Genomic DNA, 24,517 nt, shown 5'->3' with positions numbered 1-24,517 from the left:
AAAAAACAAAGGATGGGACTGATGACCAAAGAAAGGGAGCAATACGACTTGAAAGTGGAGCTTCTGTTTGTTGACCTTATCCTTTGACTTCTGTCTTGCAGGTGGGCTCGCCGGGCAACGGTAACCATAGCGACATCAATTCATCATCGAGTGACCTGCTGGACATCCTGCTCCATTCAGACTCTCGTTCAGGCACCAGCTCAGGCACTTCAGGGTCCATGGGGTTCAGCTCTAATGGCTGCGGAACCTCAGCTAGAACGTCTAACAGAGGAATGTCTAATAACAACAGAACGTTGGGATGTGGAACGTCAGCTAGCGGAGTATCTGGCAGTGGCACAGGTCTGTACTTACACCTACCCTAGCCTTATTGTACATTTGTTAGAATTATTTTCCTATTATATAGGAATATATTATATACCAGTCACTTCCACTGTACCAAACCTCACTCCTGTAACTGCCTTGGGGGTTTACATATTTGATCAACAAGGCTGGCAGAACAAGAACGAACACAAGATAGGACATTAACATGGCAGCATGACATTACATCCAGCAGTTTATTTCTTCATGTATGAAGCACTTGAGACCAGAACGCTGGTGCTTCTGAAGTAAGAGATCCTAACTCTGTTTTGTGCGTTCATTCACCCCCACAGTAAGCAGCAGCCACACATGCAACAACAGCAGCAACTACTTTGGCACCGTGGACTCCTCCCAGAACAGCTGCCAGCAGGTCAAAGTGCACTCCAGTGGCGGGAGTGGTGGTAGCGCTAGCGAGGGGCGGCCAATGGAGGTAGAGGAAAGCCAATATGACAAGTATGTACTGCAGGATCCGCCGTGGTTAGTCACCGCCAACGCTGACGACAAGGTCATGCTGACCTATCAGATGCCCTCCCGGTGAGTGGGAGGAGACAGGAGAGAGGCGGCACGCAATGTGCCTTGGAATATGAGAAAGTTGTCTGTGAATGCATATCTGGGTCAGTTTGGGATTTTTGAAGGGGCGGGCTTAGGGGAAGGATAAGGGGAGGGTAAACTGATCCTAGATCTGTGACCACAGACAACTTCTACCCAGAGCATGAGTCCTAGTGCAATGTTTCCCAAAATGATGAGTGCCCATGAATGCTGGGGTTAGAAATATGTTGGTTTTTATTTGGTTTATTTATTTACACATTTTTTCAGATGGGAACACAGCATCTTTGGGAAATACATTGCACAGCACACATTGCACAGCATAGATACTACCCACTCCCTTCCACTCCCACCTACTCCGTCCCTGTATTTACCTGCTGGATTTATGTCCACAATGGATCCCAAAAATCTATGTATGTTTGTGTGATGCATCTTATGATAATGAAAGCGTATGAGGTCTTTTGTTGCTGGCTTGCAGTTCTAATGTATGCCTATAAGATGGGGCACTTGCACAAGTTGTCAGGCAAAGTGAGTTGAGAGAAAATGAGAGTGTGTGATTTCTTCAAGGCTAGTTTTGAATTATTCCAGATATCATATCTAGTGGACCCTGAAGATCAGTTCAACATCAGCTACACTACCGTTCAAAAGTTTGGGGTCACTTAGAAATGTCCTTGTTTTTGAAATATATATATATATTTTTTGTCCATTACAATAACATCACATTTTGAACAGAAATACAGTGTAGACATTGTTAGTGTGTTAAATTACTATTGTAGCTGGAAACAGACGATTTCTTTTAATGGAATATCTACAGAGGCCCATTGTCAGCAACCATCACTCCTGTGTTCCAATAGCACGTTGTGTTAGCTAATCCAAGTTTATCATTTTAAAAAGGCTAATTGATCATTAGAAAACCCTTTTGCAATTGTTAGCACAGCTTAAAACTGTTGTGTTGATTTAAAAAAGCAATAGAACTGGCCTTCATTAGACTAGTTGAGTATCTGGAGCATCAGCATTTGTGGGCTTGATTACAGGCTCAAAATGGCAGAAACAAAGCACTTTCTTCTGAAACTCATCAGTTTATTCTTGTTCTGAGAAATGAAGGCTATTCCATGCGAGAAGTTGCCAAGAAACTGAAGATCTCGTACAACGCTGTTTACTTCTCCCTTCACAGAACAGTGCAAACTGTCTCTAACTAGAAAAGAAAGAGGAGTGAGGCTGGTAACTCTTATGAACTTATCCTCTGCAGCAGAGTTAACTCTGGGTCTTCCTTTCCTGTGGCGGTCCTCATGAGAGCCAGTTTCATCATAGAACTTGATGTTTTTTGCGACTGCACTTTCAAAGTTCTTGAAATGTTCCGTATTGAGGGACCTTCATGTCTTAAAAGTAATGATGGACTGTCATTTCTCTTTGCTTATTTGAGCTGTTTTTGCCATAATATAGACTTGGTATTTTACCAAATAGGGCTATCTTCTGTATTCCACCCCCCTACCTTGTCACAACACAACTGATTGGCTCATATACATTAAGAAGGAAAGAAATTCCACAAATTAACTTAACAAGGCACACCTGTTAATTGAAATGCATTCCATATGACCTCATGAAGCTGGTTGAGAGAATGCCAAGAGTGTGAAAAGCTGTCATCAAGGCAAAGGGTGGCTACTTTGAAGAATCTCAAATATATTTTGATTTGTTTAACACTTTTTTTTTGGTTACTCCATGATTTCAGATGAGTTATTGTTACTGTAATTTAATTATGCCAATGTGCTTTCATTAATTGAAAACCCTTAATCTATTTTATGAGAATTTGTAAGATTCTTGTTTGCATAAAATAGACAGAGACCAGTCTTTTCAATAATAGGTCAAACAATTTATTCTCGGAGCAACAGTTTATATACAAATCACGACGTCATTTCATTGCTTTAACAGAATCCCCTCCCTCGCCCGGGACAAAGTGAGGTGAAAAGTGCATTCTAACTTACTAACACACTCACAGGTAACTTTTGACCCCTCAACATTATCGATCAACACTGAGCTGACAGTTCTAATTAACAGAAAAGACAGTGAGTGCATTCTTAGGTTATCTAAAAACCCAAGAGCTCAGTTCTGTAGGTTCAACCATAGGTTAACGACCTTATGTGTTTACACAGTCCACAACCCATTTGTTTCTTCCTAGTTGGAATGGTGTTCATTAACTTTAATTACTCCTTGTCCGTGTCTCACAATCCCTTCTTATGATCTCATATTGTTAATCAGATATAATAAAACAGAGTATAAGTTTTACTTAATTACAGTTCCATTTAAAATGATTTGTTCAGTCATTTAATCATAACTGTTGGGAAAATTATTTCATAGTGTTGATGTCTTCACTATTATTCTACAATGTAGAAAATAGTTTAAAAATCAAGAAAAACCCTTGAATGAGTAGGTGTCAACTTTTGACTGGCACTGTGTCTTTCACCTATAAGTCACATGGTTCAGTATACCGAGTGTGTATGTTCCTTGGTCTACTCAGGGGCATCGAGTGTGTGCTTAGGGAAGACCGAGAGAAGCTACGTGTGATGCAGAAGAGCCAGCCGTGCTTCACCGGGGAGCAGCAAATAGAACTGGGGGAGGTCCACCCCTGGATGAGGAGTAGAGGGCTGCCCAAGGTCATGGACGCCAAGGTGAGCTCTCTTTCTCGATCTCTTTCCTCCCTCTCTCGTTCTCACAATCACTCTCTCTCTTTTACACTACAGGCAGCCATCAAAAGCAAGTCTGAAAGTAACTAACAGAAATGTGTTGTTTTTTGTTAAGTGTGGGCTGTGAGGAGGACACTCCAGAGGTGTTGTTGTCTGAGGAGCAGCCTGGCCTGGATATGGGAGACACAGAGACTGAGGAGGTCAGCCCCTACAAGGAAGCCCGGCGAGGAGCCCTTTAACATGGACACTTGTCCCTCTTCTGGCCTTGGATCATAACAGCCACATCGACCCCCTGAATCTGCCCCTGTTAATTGTACTAGCATCACCTCTGCAAAAGACTCATTCTCAAGCAACATCAATTATTCACCAAGTCCCACCCTCAGCTGTCCCTGACAAGACCATTTTTTTTTACATTTCACCAGGCAAGTCAGTTAAGAACAAGTTATTATTTACAATGACAGACCTACCGGGTGAATGGTGGGTTAACTGCCTTGTTCAGGGGTAGAACCTTGTCAACTTGAGGATTCGATCCAGCAACCTTTCGGTTACTTGCCCAACGCTCTAACCACTAGGCTGCCTGCCGCCCCATATTAGACTGCCTAGTACGGCTTGCACCCTGCGGGTACAAACCTTTTCTACAACAAACTAAACTGTATTGAAATTCAGCTACAGCCTGAGAGACCAGGGAACATACAGACTGTTACATCCCACCTGGTCAATTCATTTTCTGTGTGTGTGTGTGCGAGAGGAAAAGGAAGAGTGAGTTACAGTGTGTCCACAACACAGTTCATGTTCTATCAATTGTTTTTTCACTTATTGAAATTAATGTTTTCATTGAAAACGTTTGACCGTAGTAGTCTTGTTAATTTAGAGCCCTGGGTCTAGCATCAACATTTTAACACTGATGCTCCCAATTTAAAGAAGTTAGGAGCACCACATGAAATGTAGGAGCACCAGAATATCATGTTTTATTGTAATACAGCCTATATTGGGCCTAAACGAATTCCAGGTACTTTTGAGGGACATGATTTTTCCCTATAAAATAATGTAATATGTATATAAGATATTAATTTATTGTAAAAGCTAAAAAATATTTCACCTTTATTTAACCAGGTAGGCCAGTTGAGAACAAGTTCTCATTTACCAACTGCAACCTGGCAAAATATTGAAAGGAATAACTGTCATCAAAATTAAAGTAATGTGTGGAATATTAGGTTTCTACATTGTGTAATGTAATGTGTAATTGTACTATTGTGTAATGTACTACAGCACTATTGAGATGCATTACATTGAAAATTGTATACTGTCTCTTCAAAAACGGCAGAAGATCTGACATTCATTCTTTTCTACTGTCACTGATCTCCTGAAGCAGCTAACCCTTTTCCTTTCTTTCTATGCCCCAAAATGTTTGGATATACTGGTAAGGTTCCCAGGTTGTTAGCTAGCTAACCAATGAGGTAACATGACTGAAGTGTAACGAAATGGATAACGACATGGTTTATGAATGTAAAATGCGGTCCCAGCGACCCGCTATAGGAAAATAAAAATGCTGCGCCGGTATTATGGTTCAGATCTTTTGACGTAGGACCGGTTTTCCAAAATAATCTTAAGACTTAAATTAATTGTTAGCACCATTGCGCTTAATGGTTCTAATGATGAATTTAACGTTAAGATGCTTTTGGGGAAACCCGAGGCACTGATTGAAATGGAAGCTTTCGCTGTGGTAATGGTGCAACCATGACTCTAAGGGCACTCTGGGAAAATGTTAGAGCGAAGCATTATTACATCAATTTCTTTTCTTTCTTTTTTCCTAGGCCCACAGTGCTCCCAAAATAAAACTCCGGGTCACACAGCAAAATATTTTGTTGCATATCCAATATATAACATGATGATGTTTATCTGTTGTTGAAAACACAGGATTTCTAGTCTATTACTATTATGTTGGCTGATTAAAGGTGTGGCAGAAGAGCCTTGTAGAGAAGTTGCTTTCTTTTTCACCAGTTTCTTTCTAGCCTGTGGTTGAATGTTCTCAAAGAGCCCTTTCCAGTACACGACACACTGACATCACGCACAGATGTGCGTGACTCTTGACTGCAGTAAGAAAGCCATCACCATCTGTGCCCATTCAACATAGCCATGGTTGACCTTTTTAGTACTTATAACTTTATTGGGTTCTCACACTTACGATTTATGTTTTAATTCTAAATGAACAGTCACTAAGATTTATATTTGGTTATGATCTTTGCAAAATAAACATTTTGGATGCAGCAGTTGTTCGCTAGAATGCTAACGCTCATTGACATAGGCTGTAGCAAAAGCTAAGCAAAAAGCCATTTTACTGGTGGTGGTTTTTGTGTGTTTTTTTTTCTCCATTTAATGCAGTTGATTTGCGATGAGGACGCAAACATAATATTAAACAGGACATTTGGGGAAAGAGTGTCCTAGGATCAGCTTTCCCAAACACAACACTAATCATTTTCCCAGTCGGTATTAGATAGGTGGTTACCTAGGATATAGGTTACCCTATTGGCTCAGAGGGAAAACTTGACATTTTTCAAAATCAATTTTCTCGTCTACTTGTTTTAGTCAATTACAAAACTACATTTAAGGAAAGTACAACATGTCTATTACTTTTCAACATTGCCTGCTGCCGAGCAGTCTCACTACTTCAAAAGACATACAATTGTAAGGGCTTCCCTCAAGCCTCTTTTCATGACGATGCTAGCAGTCACATGAGTGAGTGCTACAGCTAGCTCGCCAAGACCAACAACCCAAACAAACAGACTATACAGCTACAAGTAGTGAGTGGAGTTAAGCAGACTACACTACACAGGTTAAATGGCTTACCTGTGATGAAATGTGTACCTACTTGCAGGGGTGCAACTTTCACTGGGGATAGGGGGCATGACCCCACTTTCTGAAATTGCATTTTTGTCCCCTCCCCAGTTTTATCATTGCACTGTGATACAAAAAGCAGCATGGGTGTGCTTTAAGACCATGCGCACACCTCAGAGCGGTCGGGCAGGCTGTTTGGCAGTTTCATTTAGGACCACACGACACCATAGGGCGTGTAGAAACAGCTGTTGTCTGTGTGTGTTGTGGATACTCTTTATTTGACTGATGTAGCTGGAAAGGCAACTGCTGTTACATTATTTATTTTTTAGTTAGTAGTGTAACTGACATGCAGCCTTAGCTAATGCATTAACGTTACATGTTTCATCCCCTCTCGACTGAAATTGTGTCTGAAGGGATTGAACTACCTAGCTAGCTAATAGCTACCACAGCTAGTTCAGCTCTAGCCTCTATCTAACAGCTGTTGTGTGTTTGGAAATAATTTGAACCCATTATTTTGTCCTGTTTCAACAGAAATAAATTGACTTGGGTAGTTTTCGGGCAGTTGATGTACCACCTGAGCTAGCCAAAAGGTGGCTAACGTTCGCTAGCTCACGAGCTCACTAACTTTAGCTATTATTTTTGCCTCAATCACACTAGACCTGAATCAAACGATGAAACCAGCAGCCAAACAATTGAAGACCGATATTCTGATGTTTTTTGAAAGTGCAATGTGAGCTTTTGTTAGTCAGTAGAGCAATGTAGAGCAACATTATTTATGTCAGTTTCCTTAGCTAATTCCCTACTTTTCTATCTGGTCTGGTATAAACAGCTCTAATGTTACAGGCTTCACTGTCATGGTGCACAGTCAGTACACAACACTATGCTCATCATGTCTTAGCAGGATCAGATGGTGACAGGTGTCCCTGCGGGGTCAGACAGCCAGGGAAGACCAGTCTACGGAGCTCAGGTGATATTTTTTTTTGCAGTATATTATAACAACCAGTGAATGGATACAACATTCCATCTTGAGTTGATGGGTAGGCTACAGTCTGGGACCTGGGAATAATGGTAATTTCAATGACTGAACCATTAATTCTATTATTGGACAATATAATATATAAAGGTATACCAAGGTAATTCTTTGTCATGCCTCATCTGAGCAGGATCAGGTGGTGACAGGGGTCTCAGCAGGGTCAGGCAACCAGAGAAGGCCAGTCTGTGACGGCGCTAATGTGAACTTTTGCAGATGCTACACTTTAAAGGTGCAGCACAGTCATGCTGATGTCTGCATTGGCCATGCAGCATTTACGGTGTCACGGCCTCTGCAGAAGTCCAGGCGTTCATACTTCTTGCGCTTCGCAGAGCAGCGCAGAGCTGTTGTGAAGGAAGTTGTCAAGGAAGTGAGTTTGTGTTTATACAGGACCTCCCGCCCTCACCTACCATCAACAATCATGTCAATGCAGAGCTATACGGAGCAATCCGCATTGTTACAACATTTGAGAGGTGAACGTGATGCAGTGCAGAGCACAATTTGGCCTCTGCGTGCCTTCGGAGGCTTCGCAATTGTGTCACACCATCCATACGGAGCCTCCGAACAGATTTTCGGACCAAGCATAATATATTGGCTCTTATTCTCTCTGTGCAGCAAACATTGGACAATCCAGACGCTTGAAACTATTTTAAGGGAGTCTGACAAACCTCTAAAATTGATAGAGGTTTTCCCAATGACACTAAACATGTAAAACAAAAATGTGAGGAAGACCTGAGAGACACTATTGATGATGATGATGAATTGATACAGATATGTTTGAATGCCCCAGTCTATAATTTTCTTACTTGTCATTATTCACTCATCATTCAGGATGATCCGTAATCATTGTAGAATCCACATTCATGTGGAAGTGCTTAGAAACATATTCTATTCTTATTTACAATAAAAGTGACCCCTGAAGGGTCACATTAGATTGTGTAGAAATGCAGGAAATTAGCTTTAGATGAGCTTCCCCCCCACATACACACACACCTATTTCTAAAACCAAAGTTGTGCCCCTGCCTACATGGACCCCGGGTCCCCACATTTCCCCGTCTCCCACACCGAATAGCCTGAAGCCACAGGGCTCTTCTCATAGGCTTTAGTTCCTTACCTGGGAGCATTGCAAACCCTGGGTCAGGATTTTGTACCTGGTTACATGTACACTGAACAACACAGTATCTTTTCAGCATTTTTGTTATTTAACAAAAAATCGACAAAGTTGTCTCTTTTACAATGAGGGTCAATATGAAAGTATGTTGATTTTCGTCAGTTTGTTACGGTGGTCAAGGGGAATTTCTTATTATTACCTGACTACCGACTGGGACTGTAGTGTTATCAGGCTTGCTGGCCTTGGAACTGTATAGCAATCAAAGCACTTTTATTTATTTTTATTTCACCTTTATTCAACCAGGTAGGCCAGTTGAGAATAAGTTCTCATTTACAGCTGCTTAGTTTATTGCACGGGCATAAAGCAATTGGAACAGATGTCGAAGGCATTTGTCAAGACTCCTGTCTATTCTTCAAATATAAAGCATAACATTTAAAAAATGTGCGAACACTCTAAACACACAAATTGTCGACCTGCACTTTTCCTAAATTATTTCTGTACAGATTGTCTTGTATTCCTCTATATTTCTGTATTTATTGTGTTGTTGGATAGTCACTCTAAAATGTGGACATTTTTTTTTTTAATTTGCTATTCTTTGTTGACAATGTTTCAAAATAAAAATGAAAGATTTCAATATATTTACACTTTTCTAGGCTACTCTTTATGGGGAAAAAAATGCTATGCTGTGTTGATAATGTTTCTAAATGAAAGATTTCAATATATTCACACTTTTCTATGCTACTTTATGAAAACACAATTTGACGAATGTAATAAAATCAAGTAGGGGTTAATTTACATGTATTTATTTCATGCCAAATGTTAGGGTACATTTTTCGTGTTTGTGTGTATTCAGGAAGCAGGCCATTGTGGATATTAGGCCTAGTGGTTATTACCTTTCAGTGGAAATAGCCTATTGTCTATAAAGAAGGAGATCCTCTCCCAAGTGCTTATTTTGACATTCACAACCTGTTATAACTTTAACCAAAAAGGCCCATTTTATGGTTTTCCTATCATTTCACTGCAACTCTTTCATCGTGGTTTTAGTTCTTTATTAATTAGGTTAATTTATATAGATGATTAATGGCACGCTCTTAATTTGAGAATTGAGAGGGCCTCGGTAATAAGTAGGCCTACTTTGTGTGAACGACTTGAGCAGTTACAGAAATTGACCTTTGGTGAGATGATTGGCCATTTGAACCAGTATCTGTGCGTTAGAGACCTCTGACACCCAGAAAGCTCCGATTCAAACTCCCATTCAGGAGCTCTGCAAGCTTTATAATGTCAAAATACGTTCCTTATAGATTTTCACTGAGCAACTATCTTCATTTACTCTCGTTACGACCGGTATGTACTTCCAAAAAGGTCTAAATAAAAATTGACAAGCAACCTAAAACAATGCCTATTCGGCACCTCCAAGCTCGGTATGTGGAAACGCACAGGTCGGAAGTCTACAACCGCTCCGAAGAGGCATTTTTTCGGTTGTATGTACATTTATCTTTGGACCTTTTTTGGATGTACATACCGTCTGTAATGGGAGTGGATGGAAATAGTTTCTCAGCGAACCTCAATATTTGTTGTTCAAGGAACGTATTTTGACATTCTAACTTGCAGAGCTGCTGAATTGGAGTTTAAGTCGGAGCGTTCTGGGTTTATAGAGGTCTCTGACACAGATGGGCTACTGATTGAATTGGCAATATGTTCACTTCAGTAGCCTAGGCCTACACGTTCGAATGTGTGCCATTTCAAAATAGGCCTATCAACCACTGTAGGCTATTTTAGTATTTCCATTTCCCCCTGCAGTATAGAAAGAACACTTAATATTTGCCTAAAAATGCAAGAGGAGAGGGTCACATAAAAGCCTCATGCTTGCAAATAAAAACCCAAAGCATGGCTAGATTATCAGTGGAAACTGGACAGGAAGGCAGACAGGCGGACAGACGGTGGAGAAGATTCTCCCACGGCTATTAGCAGCTTGGATCAAAGCGACCACCGTAATTCACATCCCTCGCAGTTCGCACCTCTCCCAATTTGAGGATCAGGTGTGAAACTGGACAACTCCCCTCCTGCTGTGACGCCACCTCTGGGGTTCCGCTAATCCGGAGTCGGCTCCATCACAAACTGAAAACAGTCTGTGAATGTCTCCTAATAATGTGGATTTCAGGTACAGAATTAAACTACAATTTATCCAATCGTTATTGAGCCACCTTGGCTTGACTATGTTACAGAGTAGGCCTATTTGTTGAGTTGTCACAAACCAACACGCACGCTGCGTTGTGTATGGGGCAGCGATAAGTAAATATCGATGTGTCAGAAGTGGCACTTGAGGACATCAGAGCAACATCCAAGATGTCACTTTACAGGCCGGCCACTGAACGGAGGAGAGGGGCTTTGATATTGATTTTAGGTGCCTTTGATGTGGTGTGCTGCTGCGACATCTTTCATGTTAAAACGGTTTACTTCTTAAGAGTGCCAGTTTTGTCTGAAAGGGATAGAAGAAAAGCTGTGAGCAGAGAGAAATATTATTTTGGTGTCCATCTACCTGTTCGGCATTAAGCACAAGTTCAATGGCTCCCGAGTGGCGCAGCGGTCTACGGCACTGCAATGCAGTGCTAGAGACGTCAATATAGACCATGGTTCGATCCTGTTCTGTATCACAACCGGCTGTGATCGGAAGTCCCATAGGGCGGAGCACAATTGGTCCAGGTTAGGGGAGGGTTTGCCAAGGTACGCCATCATTGTAAATACGAACGTAAGCATACCTCTTGAGCTGTCTGTATCCCCTGACTTGTGGTTCTTTGTTAAATAAACAAAATAATCTCTGCATCTCTGCTAACATCTGGTTAAAAGAAGATTCAGTACATTTAGTTATAGCTTGTTTTTCTAAAGTCTAGCAACCTTGCCCACAGGCATGCCAGCTAAGATAGTTAGTCAAGCTGGCTCCACTAACTTGATTGATAGCCTGAAATGCCTTCTTGGTAGCTAGTTATGAGGTTGGGTGATTGGGAACCTATCCGGGGTATCTAAAGCCAAATTCATGAAATTGCTAAGTAGCTAGTAGTATTACTGCTTGTCAAATTTCAAGGAGGAATTTAACGCTGTCAGAATACCAATGAAGGCCATCAAATGAACCAGGTGCCAGATCTCACACTGCATTGTTGAGAAGAAGTTGCCTGACGACTCAAAATGAATTCCTCCACTGCTCTATGTTCCCTACATACTTCAGTCTAGACTGCCACCAGAAGTCGTTTGTGATGTCAAAATTTAGGTGTGTTGTACAAAACAAAGTCATCAGCGATTTAATAATTTCGAACCAATTAGAGAATTTAAAAACTCTGCTTTACCCACTGTTCTGGCTTGGCCCAACCCATCGGTTTCTGGGACCAATCAGAATGGTTTGAATGTGTGGGTGGGTTCTAGAACTCTAACCTAACATGGCAGGCGAAAATGAAAATGCCTAGCCGATTTCTATAACGCCTTAGCGGAGTTCCGACATCCGTTTTTTTAGTAGAAAAGGAAACTAGGTTGAATTAGCTGTATCCCTGAAAACCGGATACATCTGGTTGTTGGCAACTCCGCTAAGGGTGTTGAAATCATTGGGGAGGAACTCAGATCTAGACTCATTGAGGAGAAGAAAGAAACTAGCGTCCGTGGGAATGGCTTAGCATTTGACCAGAGCAAGGAGTTTGGTTAGCCAGGCAAGACAAGAAGGTCAAACCCAGACATTATCACCTGATAAAGGCCCACTGGTCCAGCTGTGCTAAAGTAGTCCTATATTAAACTTCAAAGCCTACCTTCACACACAAACGGCACAGTGTATTGCTGAAATGTGATTACTGTGGAATGACTGTTTGATGCTAGTTTAGCAGGAAAGCATTTAACCATTTCTGGTTCCTGTTTTTTGAAGTGTGCTACAGCAATATTTATTTAATATAACTAGGCAAGTCAGTTAAGAACAAATTCTTATTTATAATGATGGCTTACCCCGGCCAAACCCTAACAACGCTGGGCCAATTGTGCAACGCCCTACAGGACTCCCAATCACGGCCGGTTGTGATACAGGCTGGAATTGAAACAGGGTGACACCTCTAGCACTGAGATGCAGTGCCTTGGACCACTGCACCACCCAGGAGCCCCCTAATATATACTTCTCTGAAACAACAGATTGTCCATTACTTCATGTGAAAATGTTCACAGCTGAGTAAATAGGATAAACTGAGTCCAATATGAAGAGAAAATCAATTTAATGAAATTAACTACGTTAATGTGTATGACAATTTGTCTGAAAACATTTGTTATTACAATGTTACAGATAACATAAAATATTTATTTGATTAAACCTACACAAATAAAATAATTTACACACAACACGGCATTACTGAGTGTGGTGTACTAGGACATGGTACTTTCTATACAGCCATTCTATCAACAAATACATATTTACATCTGTACAACCTAGAATTCTGGCTAAATGACACAAAAGTTGCTTTTTAAAATGATGCCACCTCTAGCCTACTTGCAACCAGACTTTGCATTACCAAGTATAGTCATTGTAGTGATAATGTCCCACTTCTCATGCTATTCCTACGTCTCTCATCCAAAAGTCTAACAAGATTACAAGGAATTGTATCTTCAAATATACAGAATAAAACACAATATACAATAACTTTTTTAGGCTATTCCTCTAGTAACTGACAGGTGTAGGTCTACAGTAATTTGGCTCTACCAAGGTCTCCACATGGACTTGGAATAGGCCACTCTGGGCATGTTCAGAACATCCTGGTTTTCAGCGTCCACAGAGATGTGGCTCTGCTCAGAGTCGGTCTCGTCCAGATCCGAGCACAGGTCATCGCTGGAGGTGGTGGAGGGCGCTGGGGAGAGGGTTGAGGAGCTTTCGCTGGGGATGCTCCTTCCTCCAGGGGAGACCAGTGCTGCGTAAATGCCCTCAGAACTGGGCCAAGTGCTGCTGCCATTAGTGGAGCAGTCCGCCATAATATCCTGGAGCATCACCTGGAGTCTGTCCTCATCGTTCAGAGGCATACATTCCAGGAGGTGGTTCAAGAGCTCCGCCGCGAGAGTCGCGTCGATTCCCGGGCAGCTGGACACGAAGGTGTGCACCTCATGCATGCATTGGATGTAGCCAGCAGCGAACCTTTCACTCGCCTCCTGGTTCACTGGGTCTACCTCTGACAAAGCACAAACAGAAGCCCCGTTTATACCTGGCTCTAACATTCATTATTGGTCCTAATCCTGTCCACATTCTGATGTTTCCCACATTTTTAGACAGGTGTTGACGATTAAAAGACGCATTGTGATCTGATTGTGATCAAATCTTATAAGTGTAAACAGACAAGATCAGATCAGGATCAAGGACGCATGTTAGAGGCAGGTATAAACAGAGCTAGAGAGATACACAAATGAGACACACTGAACATAGGCCTTACACAAACAACATTCTACCAGTTGGGTGAAAATGTCCAATGTGCATAAGTGCATAATCCTATAGTTTACCTTGTCCTTGGTTTTGAAGGATACTCTCCACTCGTTTTACAGTCATTTCCAGCACTTCGGCATTCTCCATCTTTGATTGTAACTGTGAATGGCATATTGATAGGCTACAATGTCAATAACTGGTTTACAATGCAACGACAATAGGCTACACAAAGGAGAGGGGGCATGTGATATAAAGTGACATAAGATGTGCAAAAACATACATCTGTGTCTGCGAGAAGAACTCTGAGTTCCTGCAAACTTTCATTGATGCGAGCCCGTCTCTTTTTCTCAACCAACGGCTTTCTGATCTAGAAAAATAAAAATCACCGCCACATTAATAAATTAGGCTACATTTAGTCAAATCAAAGACCACTCAATACAAGACAATTATCGTCACTTTGGCCTACCTTTCTGTCCACTTTAATGCCATAGTATTCATCTTCGTCTTTACTCAGTTCTTTTTTGATATTGTGAGTGGGGGCCATGTTGTTGATGTTTAACCCAGACACTGCCCGAGGTTTGGTAAATCCACACGACCGTTACACTCCGTAAATGGGACAGATGGCCGCCGGTCCCTGCTGCAAACAAAGCCGAGCTGTACTTTTGCGCAGACGGGTACTAGTTTTGTTATGCAGCCTCAAGCGCAACGATAGTGCCAGTAGTAGTAGGTATTTATAACGCCTCATTTAAATGTGAATAGAGGGGCTGACTTTGCGAGCAAGAGATTGTTCAGCGCACTTGCGAATCAGCCAATCGCTGATCAAGCCTTTTGTCCTCTGTGCACCATAGAAATTGTCTGCAGAGGGAGAGGATTTGGCTAGACCACAAGAGGGATATTCTTTGGCTTCTGACCCAGCACCGAAATCAGTTTTTATTTTATAACCCACAATTCTAGTCTGCTCCAGAGACCAATATGCTTTGAAAGATAGATGGAAATTAAATTATAACAAGAAATCGCAAAGATACAATTAATCATAACTTAACACATAAAACCGATATATATGGAATTATGAAATATAAAACAATAAGTAAACAATATTCCTAAAGGATCATTTTGAATGTGCCCTGTAAATGTTTGATTTTGTACTCATCATTGTACCTTCTGACTCAAACAAACACTTAACCAAATTGCAAAACCATTAGCAAACACCATTAGCCTATCGAATCGTTCAACATTAACAGACAATTCTCACATTGCGCAATTAGTCACCTTTACGTGTATTTCAAGTTTAGTTGTGGGCCATTGCACTTAATACATGTCATGTCCAAAGTTGAGGCCAATTCCAACCCAATTTCAAGACAATTAACAGAATGGGACATTAGGCCAAATTTGAATCGGAAAATGTGTCACATATCGTCCATCGTCTTGAATAGTCTGAAGAAAGTATTCTCAACACCATGTGGCTTAGTTGGTGGAGCGTGGCACTTGGAATGCCGGTGTTGTGGGTTCGATTGTACTGTACGTCCAGACAGAACATCTGCTAAAATGACAAAATCAAAATGTTTAGATATATTATTGTAGGCCAACTCAACCTTTGGCACATGGGCTCCAATGCTTATCTTTATTGAGAGTTGTAAAATGAATTGAAGATGTTTCTCCATTTGCGCTCTATTGCTACGAGCTGACAGACAGACAGCTAATACATTGCTATATAGGGGTTGTTATCTCATATTAATAGTTTATTAATGCGTAGGCATTATAGTATGGCCTTTAGAATAATTACACAGCTAAATTAAACACAAAGTAAATGTCCCACTGTGTAAACTCAGACTCCGTAGTGATTATACATGTGTGGTTAACATTCACATAGCGTTCTCTCACATATCAAATTTCACGTCATTGAAGAGATAATTTCAGTATCACTCCTGTATAGGCGTATCATTATAGACTTCCGGATGATCAGAGTTTATTCGGGCAAATCAGAAGAGAAAAAGCGCTAAAAATAAGATGAGGAAGGTATACCCATATCTGGTGCAAACCTTCAAAATAAAGGTCCCCTAACGAATCTTGCCAATAAACACCATATTCTGAATCTAATTCATGCAGTGAAAAACGTCAATTTAGGTGCAAACTGTTATAAATACAGCAATATATATACAAACTCAATTATTATAAAACACAATAACATAAACAACAGGCTAATAAAAGCAACATTTGAATCAACCTCATATGGATGTCGACAATTATTTTGAAAAGTGATAAGGGTATGATTTTTTTCGAGTCCCACATGCTGTTGTTCGTCACAGCTACGCTTATCTGAGGTCAGAAAGGATCTTGATAGGACGGGGGCGAGAGAACAGTGCAACTATATAATCAACCAGCATCGAAAGAGGAAGTCAGTGTATTGAAAAATATAGACAAAGTGAAGATGGTGAAGATTACTTTCCAGTCGGTCTCGGCGCAGAAAGCAGATAAGGAGCTCGATGGAGACAAAGCCGAGATTCTCATGCCCTATGAACACGTGAGTTCAGCATCTCTTTTCTATGTTCCGTGTTTTGACATACCGTTGTGGAGAAAGAGGGATTTTTTTTTCTGACCAAGATGCAATAATTAGATTATATCAAGGCTATTTTTCCAAAACAGAACATAAAAGCAGCAGTAGGTAAATTTGCATATAGTACCACGACATCATTTATTGTTAGTATTATTTGTACTATTGTTACCAGCAATGATACACTGTTGCAGTGAAAGCGTTGGAAACACGGATCCAAAGTAACATTTTAAAACCGATACAAGCTAGACAGTACAGCCGGAGGATGTTGACATTACGTCACCTTCTTAGGCTAGCGGGGGGGGGGGGTGTACGACCACGACACACTGCAGGGGTGTATTCATTCCGCTGATTTTGTTGCAAAACGTTTCTTAAACTGAACGAAATGGACAGGGACTTAACTTAATTAGTCCAATAGAAACTCTCGTTTTGCTGTTTGCTTCCGTTAAACAGTTGCCGTAATGAATACACCACAGATGTGGCCACGAATCGTAAGCTCTCCTATACAATTTAAGTCGAATAATAGTTATGTTTATCGAAAGCTTTCAAGACAAAACGTTTATAGGTTGATATTGTGAAGTTATATCACATCTATAATTACGATGCAAATTGTGCATACAAATGGAGACGTTATTGCTGCGCTATGGTTACGTCACCGAAGTGGTTTCCCGGGCCAATCCAGAAGGTAGCGCGTGAGGGCCACCTGCGCAGTGGTGTTGTTGTATAATTTACTTATTTTTAAATGTAAATTAGGCCGCAATGCATTTATTTACATAGTGTAATGTGATTTGTTTTCCTTGTGTCATGATCACCCTAATCTATGCAGTCTGATAATACTTCACAGGTGCAATATGGTAGGTACAATATAGGTTTACTTCGGGTGGCTTTCATATGTTCTGTTCATTCAAGCCAGATGAAGGAAAGGAGATGAGGAAAGAAACGAAGTCACACTGTAGAGGGTCATAAGACATATGCATTTGGTTACATAACTGTCAGAGAGCTGCTAAAAGGGTGGCCATACTGGATTTGCATAAAAAAAGCCTTTGCCAAGTGTTGACTCTTAGTGTTCACACACTGTTGTTTCTGTTAGCGTTGACACCACAGTTGTAGGTCTGTGTCGTTAGAGAACACCTGGATAGTATAATGTTTTCCTGCCATTTGTGGCAAACATTGAATTTTATTTCTACAGGTGGCAGAATAAATGCATTGTGAGTTTTGCAGTTGGACTGTCAAACTCTGAGCAACTGTAGGCCTATGAGCTAGATAACTCTACCCTCCATCAGATTTAGAAATAGCCTACATTGGGTACACAGGGGATTCTTGCAAAGGCGTCATAGGATTCGTGTATATACCAAATCTGTATAAAGCCTATGAATACCATCTCCGGCTTGAGATTCCTCTTCCACGCAATCGCTCTGATCTCCCTCCTACCGGAGGTGGTGATGTAACAGCTGTCACAGCTATAAATAAGGCACTTGGAAGTAGAGGTCTATGAATAGAGCTCCCAGACAACCGTGCCAGCTTCCTTCGCCGTCACTCGGCACACACAACACAATCCGTCTCATCCCGTTTGATCCTCCGTAGTCCCTAGCAACCGTGTGTGGGTACCGTCTCTAGCTAGCGACTAGCGTATCGCTAATAGCGAACAGACTGACGGTAGGGCTGATAGACTGTGGGTGGGCTGTTGGGATGAGGAGCCATCTTCAGCCTACAGTACGTCTTGGAGAATTCCTCTCTGACTAACCACTTGGCAAGGACAGAGTCATCTCATCACAGACTAAGCAAGCAAGATATGGCTTGGTAGGATGTAGCACAGGAAAGTGTCGCTGTGTAAGGAGTTCACTCTTAAGATATTATATGACTGATTATTTCTGCTCAGATGAACTTGATGATTTCACAGTCCTGCTTTTCTTCTTTGGTGAAGATCACTGCTTAGCTACTTGATTGAAACGGAAACGGCAGTTTCATAGAGGAAGCATCCTGCCGATAATTCTTATCACTCTTATCTAACATTGGCCTGTAGGACTGACCTGTGCATTGTTTCTTCCACCAGGAGCTGGTTCTTCCTCTGAGGCCCAAGAAGTCTCATCTGAACAGACTGCTTTGTCCCACCTTTGGCCTGGTGGTGTTCATGTCAGGACTGGTGCTGGCCTCCATATATGTCTATCGCTATTACTTCATACCACAGGTACTATAATACAACTATACTACACAACTACCACTAGTCACTTATTTTTCATACTACAGGTCAAATATTATTACTTTTACATACTACCTCACACATCTTGCTAACCTATACTACTGTACAACTACCAGTAGTAGCTACTACTACCTGCTACATCATACCGCACATATTCAATCACACAGACAGATTGGTTCTGATTGAACCAATGATATAGATATACCACAGATAGATATCCCCCTAACTATCCTAACCCTATTCTGATCTGTTCTCCCTGTGTGTTCTAGATTCCCGAGGACAGCCTGTTCCACTGCAGGGTTCTGTATGAGGACTCTGTGCACGCCCCCATGCACGGCAGACAGGAGCTGGAGGAGAACGTGGGCATCTACCTGGATGACAACTACGAGCAGATCAGCGTGCCCGTACCCCATTTTGGAGGGAGCGACCCAGCAGACATCATCCACGACTTCCACAGGGTAAGAGCCAAGGGAACCTCAGTCATCCCTATGTCAATACACACAGCCAATTTGGAGTATGATACAAGGTAGCCATTTTGTACCAGAAGACTCACCCATTGCCAATTGGTATACATATGAGCATATGATTCTGAAGAATGTGTCTACAAGGCAATGAAAGTTTTATGAGACCTTTTCTGTTAGGAAGTGTCAGACTGGACTGGAGTGCTGACACTTCCTTCCTCCAACTCTGCTGCAAGACGTGGTTAGCAAATACCTTTCTGCTACTCAAAGGTAAAAAGTTATTCAATACCTCGGAATTGATGATACAAATGTTGCTGTCATTTCTAATTCCAGGGTCTGACTGCGTACCATGACATTGCCCTGGACAAGTGTTACGTGATTGAGCTCAACACCACCCTGGTCATGCCACCACGGAACCTGTGGGAGCTGCTGGTCAATGTCAAGGTATGCTGTTGTGTTATGTCTGTCAGAGGTGTGTGTGTATCCTTCAGAGAGACATTTTGCTTGGGTGTTTGTTTGCGTGTGTATCCTGCAGTAGAACACTGCAGTCATATCTGACTTAATCTGTGTACACCCTGTGATATAAAGTGTGTTTGTCTCCCTCTCCAACAGAGGGGGACGTATCTGCCCCAGACCTACATCATCCAGGAGGAGATGGTGGTGACTGGGAGGGTGAGGAACATGAGACAGCTGGGGCCCTTCATCCACCGGCTCTGCTACGGCAAAGACACCTACCGCCTCAAACGCCGACGCGACGCACGCCGACGTAAGTACTACACACACACACGTATTCTTTTTCCCTCTATCTCACACACTCGCGTACAATTTCGCACTCACACCCACACTGATGTCCTTGTCAACGTGAGATGCATGTAAGTGCTATGCTATCAGTTAGACACTTCCTCTCCTGTACAGAGGAGAGGAGAACAGAAGAGTGTGTGTTTTCACAGTAGTCACTGAGTCAACAGAGAATCCGTGGGTGGTGGGAGGAACACTGACGTTCAAGAAGCCTCGATGTGAAACCCATCATCGTAGAGGAAATGGAGATGGCCATGTCGATATCGGAGATTCCTGTGTGGGCTCACACAGGGAGTGTGTGTGGGCTCCGCCAGGCGTTAGCCTCACACAATATGAGTTGTTTGGCAAACTTCCACACACACATCCCTGTATGATTATCATGTCAGAGACATAGTGTGTGTGTTTGTGAGTCTCCAACACACCATCAGGCAGTGTGCGTGGGGAAGGAAGTGCTGCGCAGTAGGAATTCACTCCGTGTGGCTCTGTGATTGGCCAGTTATAGAACCAGAGCATTGATGTAACATGCTTCCTTGACACTGAACACATATGGACTGATAGGCGACTCCATTGATCCAATATGAGGCTGGTACCGGTAGTCATGGTAACAGTGAGTGAGGTAGGCAGTGGGCTATAGCTATCTAGTGTTATGAGGATGCCTGTTCATAAACTGTATCATAATGGTTATTAGGCGCCTAATATGTGGATATATGAACACAAAATGGGGAGTGGCCAGTACCTCTGTAACCCAGCACAGCAATAGCACAATAGATATCCCAAACCATATCATATCAAAAGTTTGTTATAGGTAGAACATAATTGAACATGGCACATAACGCTGGATGTAAACTTTACCTATCTTCTCTTCTTCTCCATCCTCTCTCCAGGCATCGACAAGCGCGAGGCGAGGAACTGCCACAGCATCCGTCACTTTGAGAACACCTTTGTTGTCGAGACGGTGATCTGTGACAGGGTCTAACCTTTCCGAGGGAGTAGATGGCAAGATGGCCTCCCTACACCACCAAGCCAACTCTTAAACCATACCTCGCACCTCCCTTAGGCGTTATATTGCACTTTAAAAATATTTTGTTTGTCCAAATAGTTATTGGTTTTAATGTATTCTTTTATTCCTTATTTTGTCCCAAGTTGAAGGGTTGTTTACTGCTCTGGTGTTGGTTTTATTTGTTTTTGTATTCCAATGGTCTGTATAGTTTGATAATGCAGTGAATCCTTAGCTTTTTTGTTCCTTGGGTTTTAATGTCATTTTGCACAGATGTTTCTTTGGGATTTGATATGTCTTAATTTGAGGTCGACGCCAGCATAATCAGATGAGTTGTCTCGGGATTTTACTTCAATCTATTCAGATTGAGTTGGCATGTTTCTCCTTTCTGTATTTGACTTTTCTTCTCTTTGTAACCCTGTGCAGTGTGCGTAACAGTGAAGAGAATTGGGCATAATGCTGCTTCATGCACTGTGCAGACAGACATGTTTTTATTGGTCTCTATTGGTTCAACCAAAAGTTATTGGTTCAACCAAAGTGAACCCATGATGATTTCTTGTTGTCCAGAAATGCCCGAAACATACCTCGTATATTTTAAAGTTTTTTCACCTGTTATGTAAATCATGAATTGTGTATATGTATTATCCTATAAGCAATATATACTGTATATGCATAGATTTTTTTATCTAAACTTGTTTTGTGATTGACTGATCATTTCTCTATGGTTTGTCCCTCTTCGTGGTATCTTCCACTCATTGACTCTGTCTGGCTCTCACATGGCTTATAGACTGAAGTAGCAGTGCTTTCAATGGGCCAACGGAACCAAATATATAGTCAGTAACGCTATGTGGAGTTGTGAGAGTGTTACTTAGGCATATTTGGGGATGGATCTAGCTTTATAAATTTACCTACGGTGGGACAGGTTTTAGAATTCAACTCTTTCTTTCTGCGCGTCTTTGGCTACTTCCTGATTCTGTGTGCAAGTGAACACATCAGGAGAAGGGTGGAGCATTGAGACGTGGTTGTCCTCTTCCTTCTGTCTAGTGGGTTCAGCCTCTTGTCTGCAGTTGAATCCTTGTAGCCAGGTTCCATACCTGCTATCCTGATCTACTATCTCTTCATTGCTTGCCTGTCTTGCTCTTTTAACATTTTTTTTTACTATACTGGATGATATGAAGGAATTCTGTTGCTGTTTTAAAGGGACCTACCGTATGACGTATATTTTCATGATCTGTCCCCTTCTCTTCTGACTCGCCATGCTGTACTGTCATTTGACTTGTAATAGCTTATCCTACCACAGTACCTAATGAATAAACAATTAAACTACACTGCTTATATCTACATATATCCATAACTACACTGCTTATATCTATATATATCCATAACTACACTGCTTTTATCTTTTTCATTTTCATTGTCCTGTGTGCGTGTTTTTAGAGAAACAGAATGACACATGAGAATACAAAGGCTAAATAAACATTGAATATATTTCTTATATAAAAAGAAACATTCCCACAATCCATCATTCAATTGCGGCAAATCCAAGCAGAGAAGTCAGACCAATGACCAATAATCAGAGAAAATAACATTGCTACGTTTCAACTACATCCTCCCTTCAGAGGAAGACAATCAACAGGTTTATAAAACGGCTTTATAAAATGTAACAATGAAGGACGAAGCTACAATTTAACAGTCATATACAACATTTGGTACATTAATTATGTATCTACGATACTTCAGGGGCTATTAGTGACATCTCTCTTTCCTGCCACATGAACACACACAAGCACACACGACAACTGACATTTTGTTCCCCATCACACTCATAATAGACAGAAGAAAGAAGTGAGACTTTAAGCGATACCGGACAAATGAGGTTGCTTCTTAAGTCAACACCCTAACCAATCTAATTGCCTTCCATTTGCCATTTGACTTCTCACACACACACATAAATACAGTATAGAAGGTGTAAGAACAACACAGTCCACCATTAACTTGTTCAAGACCATCTCTAGCATTCTCGCCACTACTAATGCCAGTCCTCCACTACGAGGCAGAACCATGGAGTTAAACTCCAGTTCCTGTATTCTCTCTCCGTATCTTCAGCATCTTGGAACTGAAGTAGTAGATGAGAGGATCCAGGAAGCTGTTTGCACAAGCCAAGCAGATAGTTCCAATAAGGAAGTCAAAGAAGGGGAACTGTGATTGAAGGAATCGTAGCTTGTGGAGCCCATATAGGACTACTCCAACATGAAAGGGGATGAAACACACTGTGTAGATCAAAAGGTTGATCACAAGCAGCCACACCATCTGGCTCTTATCCATAGAGGAAGAGGATGAGGAAGAGGAGACCTTCTGCACTCTCAGCTTAAGCACCATGACCACCGTACAGCCCACGATGACAGCAAACGGAATGACATTTCCCACGATAGCAGCCACGCAGATGATATTGAACCCAAAGTGCCACTCGTCCTGAGTGTAGCCCTCGAAGCAACTCCACCCTAAGCACTGGTTCTGTCTGGCATGGTGTGTCAGTGCCACTGGCACCGCCATGGCACCAATCAACACCCATACGGCCGCACATGCCTTGCAAGCCACACCAATCCTCCTCAGCGGGCGTGAGCGCAGAGGATAGACCACAGCCAGGAACCGGTCCACGCTAATAAACATGATGAAGAACGAGCTGGAGTAGAGGTTGACGTTAAACAGAGTCCCAGAGACCATGCAGGCCAGGTGTCCATAGGGCCAGTGGCGACTGGCATAGTACAGGATCCGGAAGGGCATGGAGAGGGTGAAGAGGAGGTCTGAGAGGGCCAGGTTGGCCATGTAGATCAAGGGCACCGAGCGGACCCTCAAGCGGCATAACAGGAGCCAGAGAGAGAGGGTGTTGAGGGGAAGACCCAGGGCCAGAACGACACTGTAGGTGGCCGTGAAGAGAGGGTACCTGTAGTGGGTGATGTTGCAGGTGGCGTTAGTCATCTCTGGAGGACTAGCATGAACAGACACTACACTGTTACAGCTGTCAGAGCTGGATGTTGAAAGATAAAGGCGGTTCTTTTTTTTTTTTGCAGTTTACGTCTGTGGTTTCTTCAGCTGCAAGTTGCTGAACAGGAAACTCTGGGAAATCCACCCACGCTAGGTTTTCAGCCTTAGGTTTCTCTCTACTTTTTTAAAAGATTGGGTTTGATATTTTATATAAAATACAAAACATACACATACAAACAACGACATTATACAAGCATCACTACATCACACTTGCCCAGACCCACGAGCCCCAACTCATATCTCCATTGTACTTATCACTTTCTGCCACATGACCTCAAACTGCAGGATTTTTTTCTCCCCGTCATCAATCCTCTTTCCATTTTTAGATAATATAGTGGATATGGCTGACTTGCTTAAACAAATGTGGTTTCTATTGACAATTGAGATGTACAAACTATAGCATTAGGGGACAACGAGCTGATAAGAGGCAATCTGTAATTTCGATTAAGACATCAATGAGCGAGCTAGGATGGA

At 41.9% G+C, this 24,517-nt stretch overlaps 4 protein-coding genes across 6 annotated transcripts in view; 2 read left to right on the top strand and 2 right to left on the bottom strand.

Moving 5' to 3' along the window:
* Window positions 1-5,565, top strand: part of per2 (period circadian clock 2) — a 28,106-nt gene extending 22,541 nt beyond the window's left edge. For 2 of the 3 annotated variants that reach the window (XM_064938786.1, XM_064938778.1), the window contains exons 17-20: window positions 102-339; window positions 651-891; window positions 3,419-3,569; window positions 3,700-5,565. In XM_064938786.1, coding sequence (XP_064794858.1) covers window positions 102-339; window positions 651-891; window positions 3,419-3,569; window positions 3,700-3,711 — 642 coding nt within the window. In that variant the 3' untranslated portion in view covers window positions 3,712-5,565. The remainder of the gene's footprint in view (window positions 1-101; window positions 340-650; window positions 892-3,418; window positions 3,570-3,699) is intronic. The other variant, XM_064938795.1, reaches the window with a different exon arrangement.
* Window positions 5,566-12,784: 7,219 nt separating this feature from the next.
* Window positions 12,785-14,880, bottom strand: LOC135514988 (transcription cofactor HES-6-like). The gene is made up of 4 exons (XM_064938763.1): window positions 14,458-14,880; window positions 14,272-14,358; window positions 14,069-14,150; window positions 12,785-13,743 (listed from the first exon to the last, which is right to left on the bottom strand). The coding sequence occupies exons 1-4, from the start codon at window positions 14,533-14,535 to the stop codon at window positions 13,280-13,282; spliced, it is 711 nt and encodes a 236-aa protein (XP_064794835.1). The 5' UTR covers window positions 14,536-14,880; the 3' UTR covers window positions 12,785-13,279.
* Window positions 14,881-16,296: 1,416 nt separating this feature from the next.
* itm2cb (integral membrane protein 2Cb) lies at window positions 16,297-22,326 on the top strand. The gene is made up of 6 exons (XM_064938755.1): window positions 16,297-16,512; window positions 18,596-18,730; window positions 19,012-19,200; window positions 19,537-19,647; window positions 19,816-19,969; window positions 20,886-22,326. Exons 1-6 carry the CDS (start codon window positions 16,420-16,422, stop codon window positions 20,975-20,977), a joined length of 774 nt encoding a protein of 257 aa, XP_064794827.1. The 5' UTR covers window positions 16,297-16,419; the 3' UTR covers window positions 20,978-22,326.
* Window positions 22,327-22,466: 140 nt separating this feature from the next.
* Window positions 22,467-24,020, bottom strand: lpar5a (lysophosphatidic acid receptor 5a). The gene has a single exon (XM_064938743.1). The coding sequence runs from the start codon at window positions 23,975-23,977 to the stop codon at window positions 23,066-23,068; it is 912 nt and encodes a 303-aa protein (XP_064794815.1). The 5' UTR covers window positions 23,978-24,020; the 3' UTR covers window positions 22,467-23,065.
* Between the last annotated feature and the right edge of the window lie 497 nt (window positions 24,021-24,517).

Source organism: Oncorhynchus masou, chromosome 3 (genome assembly GCF_036934945.1).
Source record: "Oncorhynchus masou masou isolate Uvic2021 chromosome 3, UVic_Omas_1.1, whole genome shotgun sequence".
NCBI lineage: Eukaryota > Metazoa > Chordata > Actinopteri > Salmoniformes > Salmonidae > Oncorhynchus > Oncorhynchus masou.
Note: the sequence above shows the minus strand (reverse complement) of the source record. Positions and strands in the feature narration are given on the sequence as shown.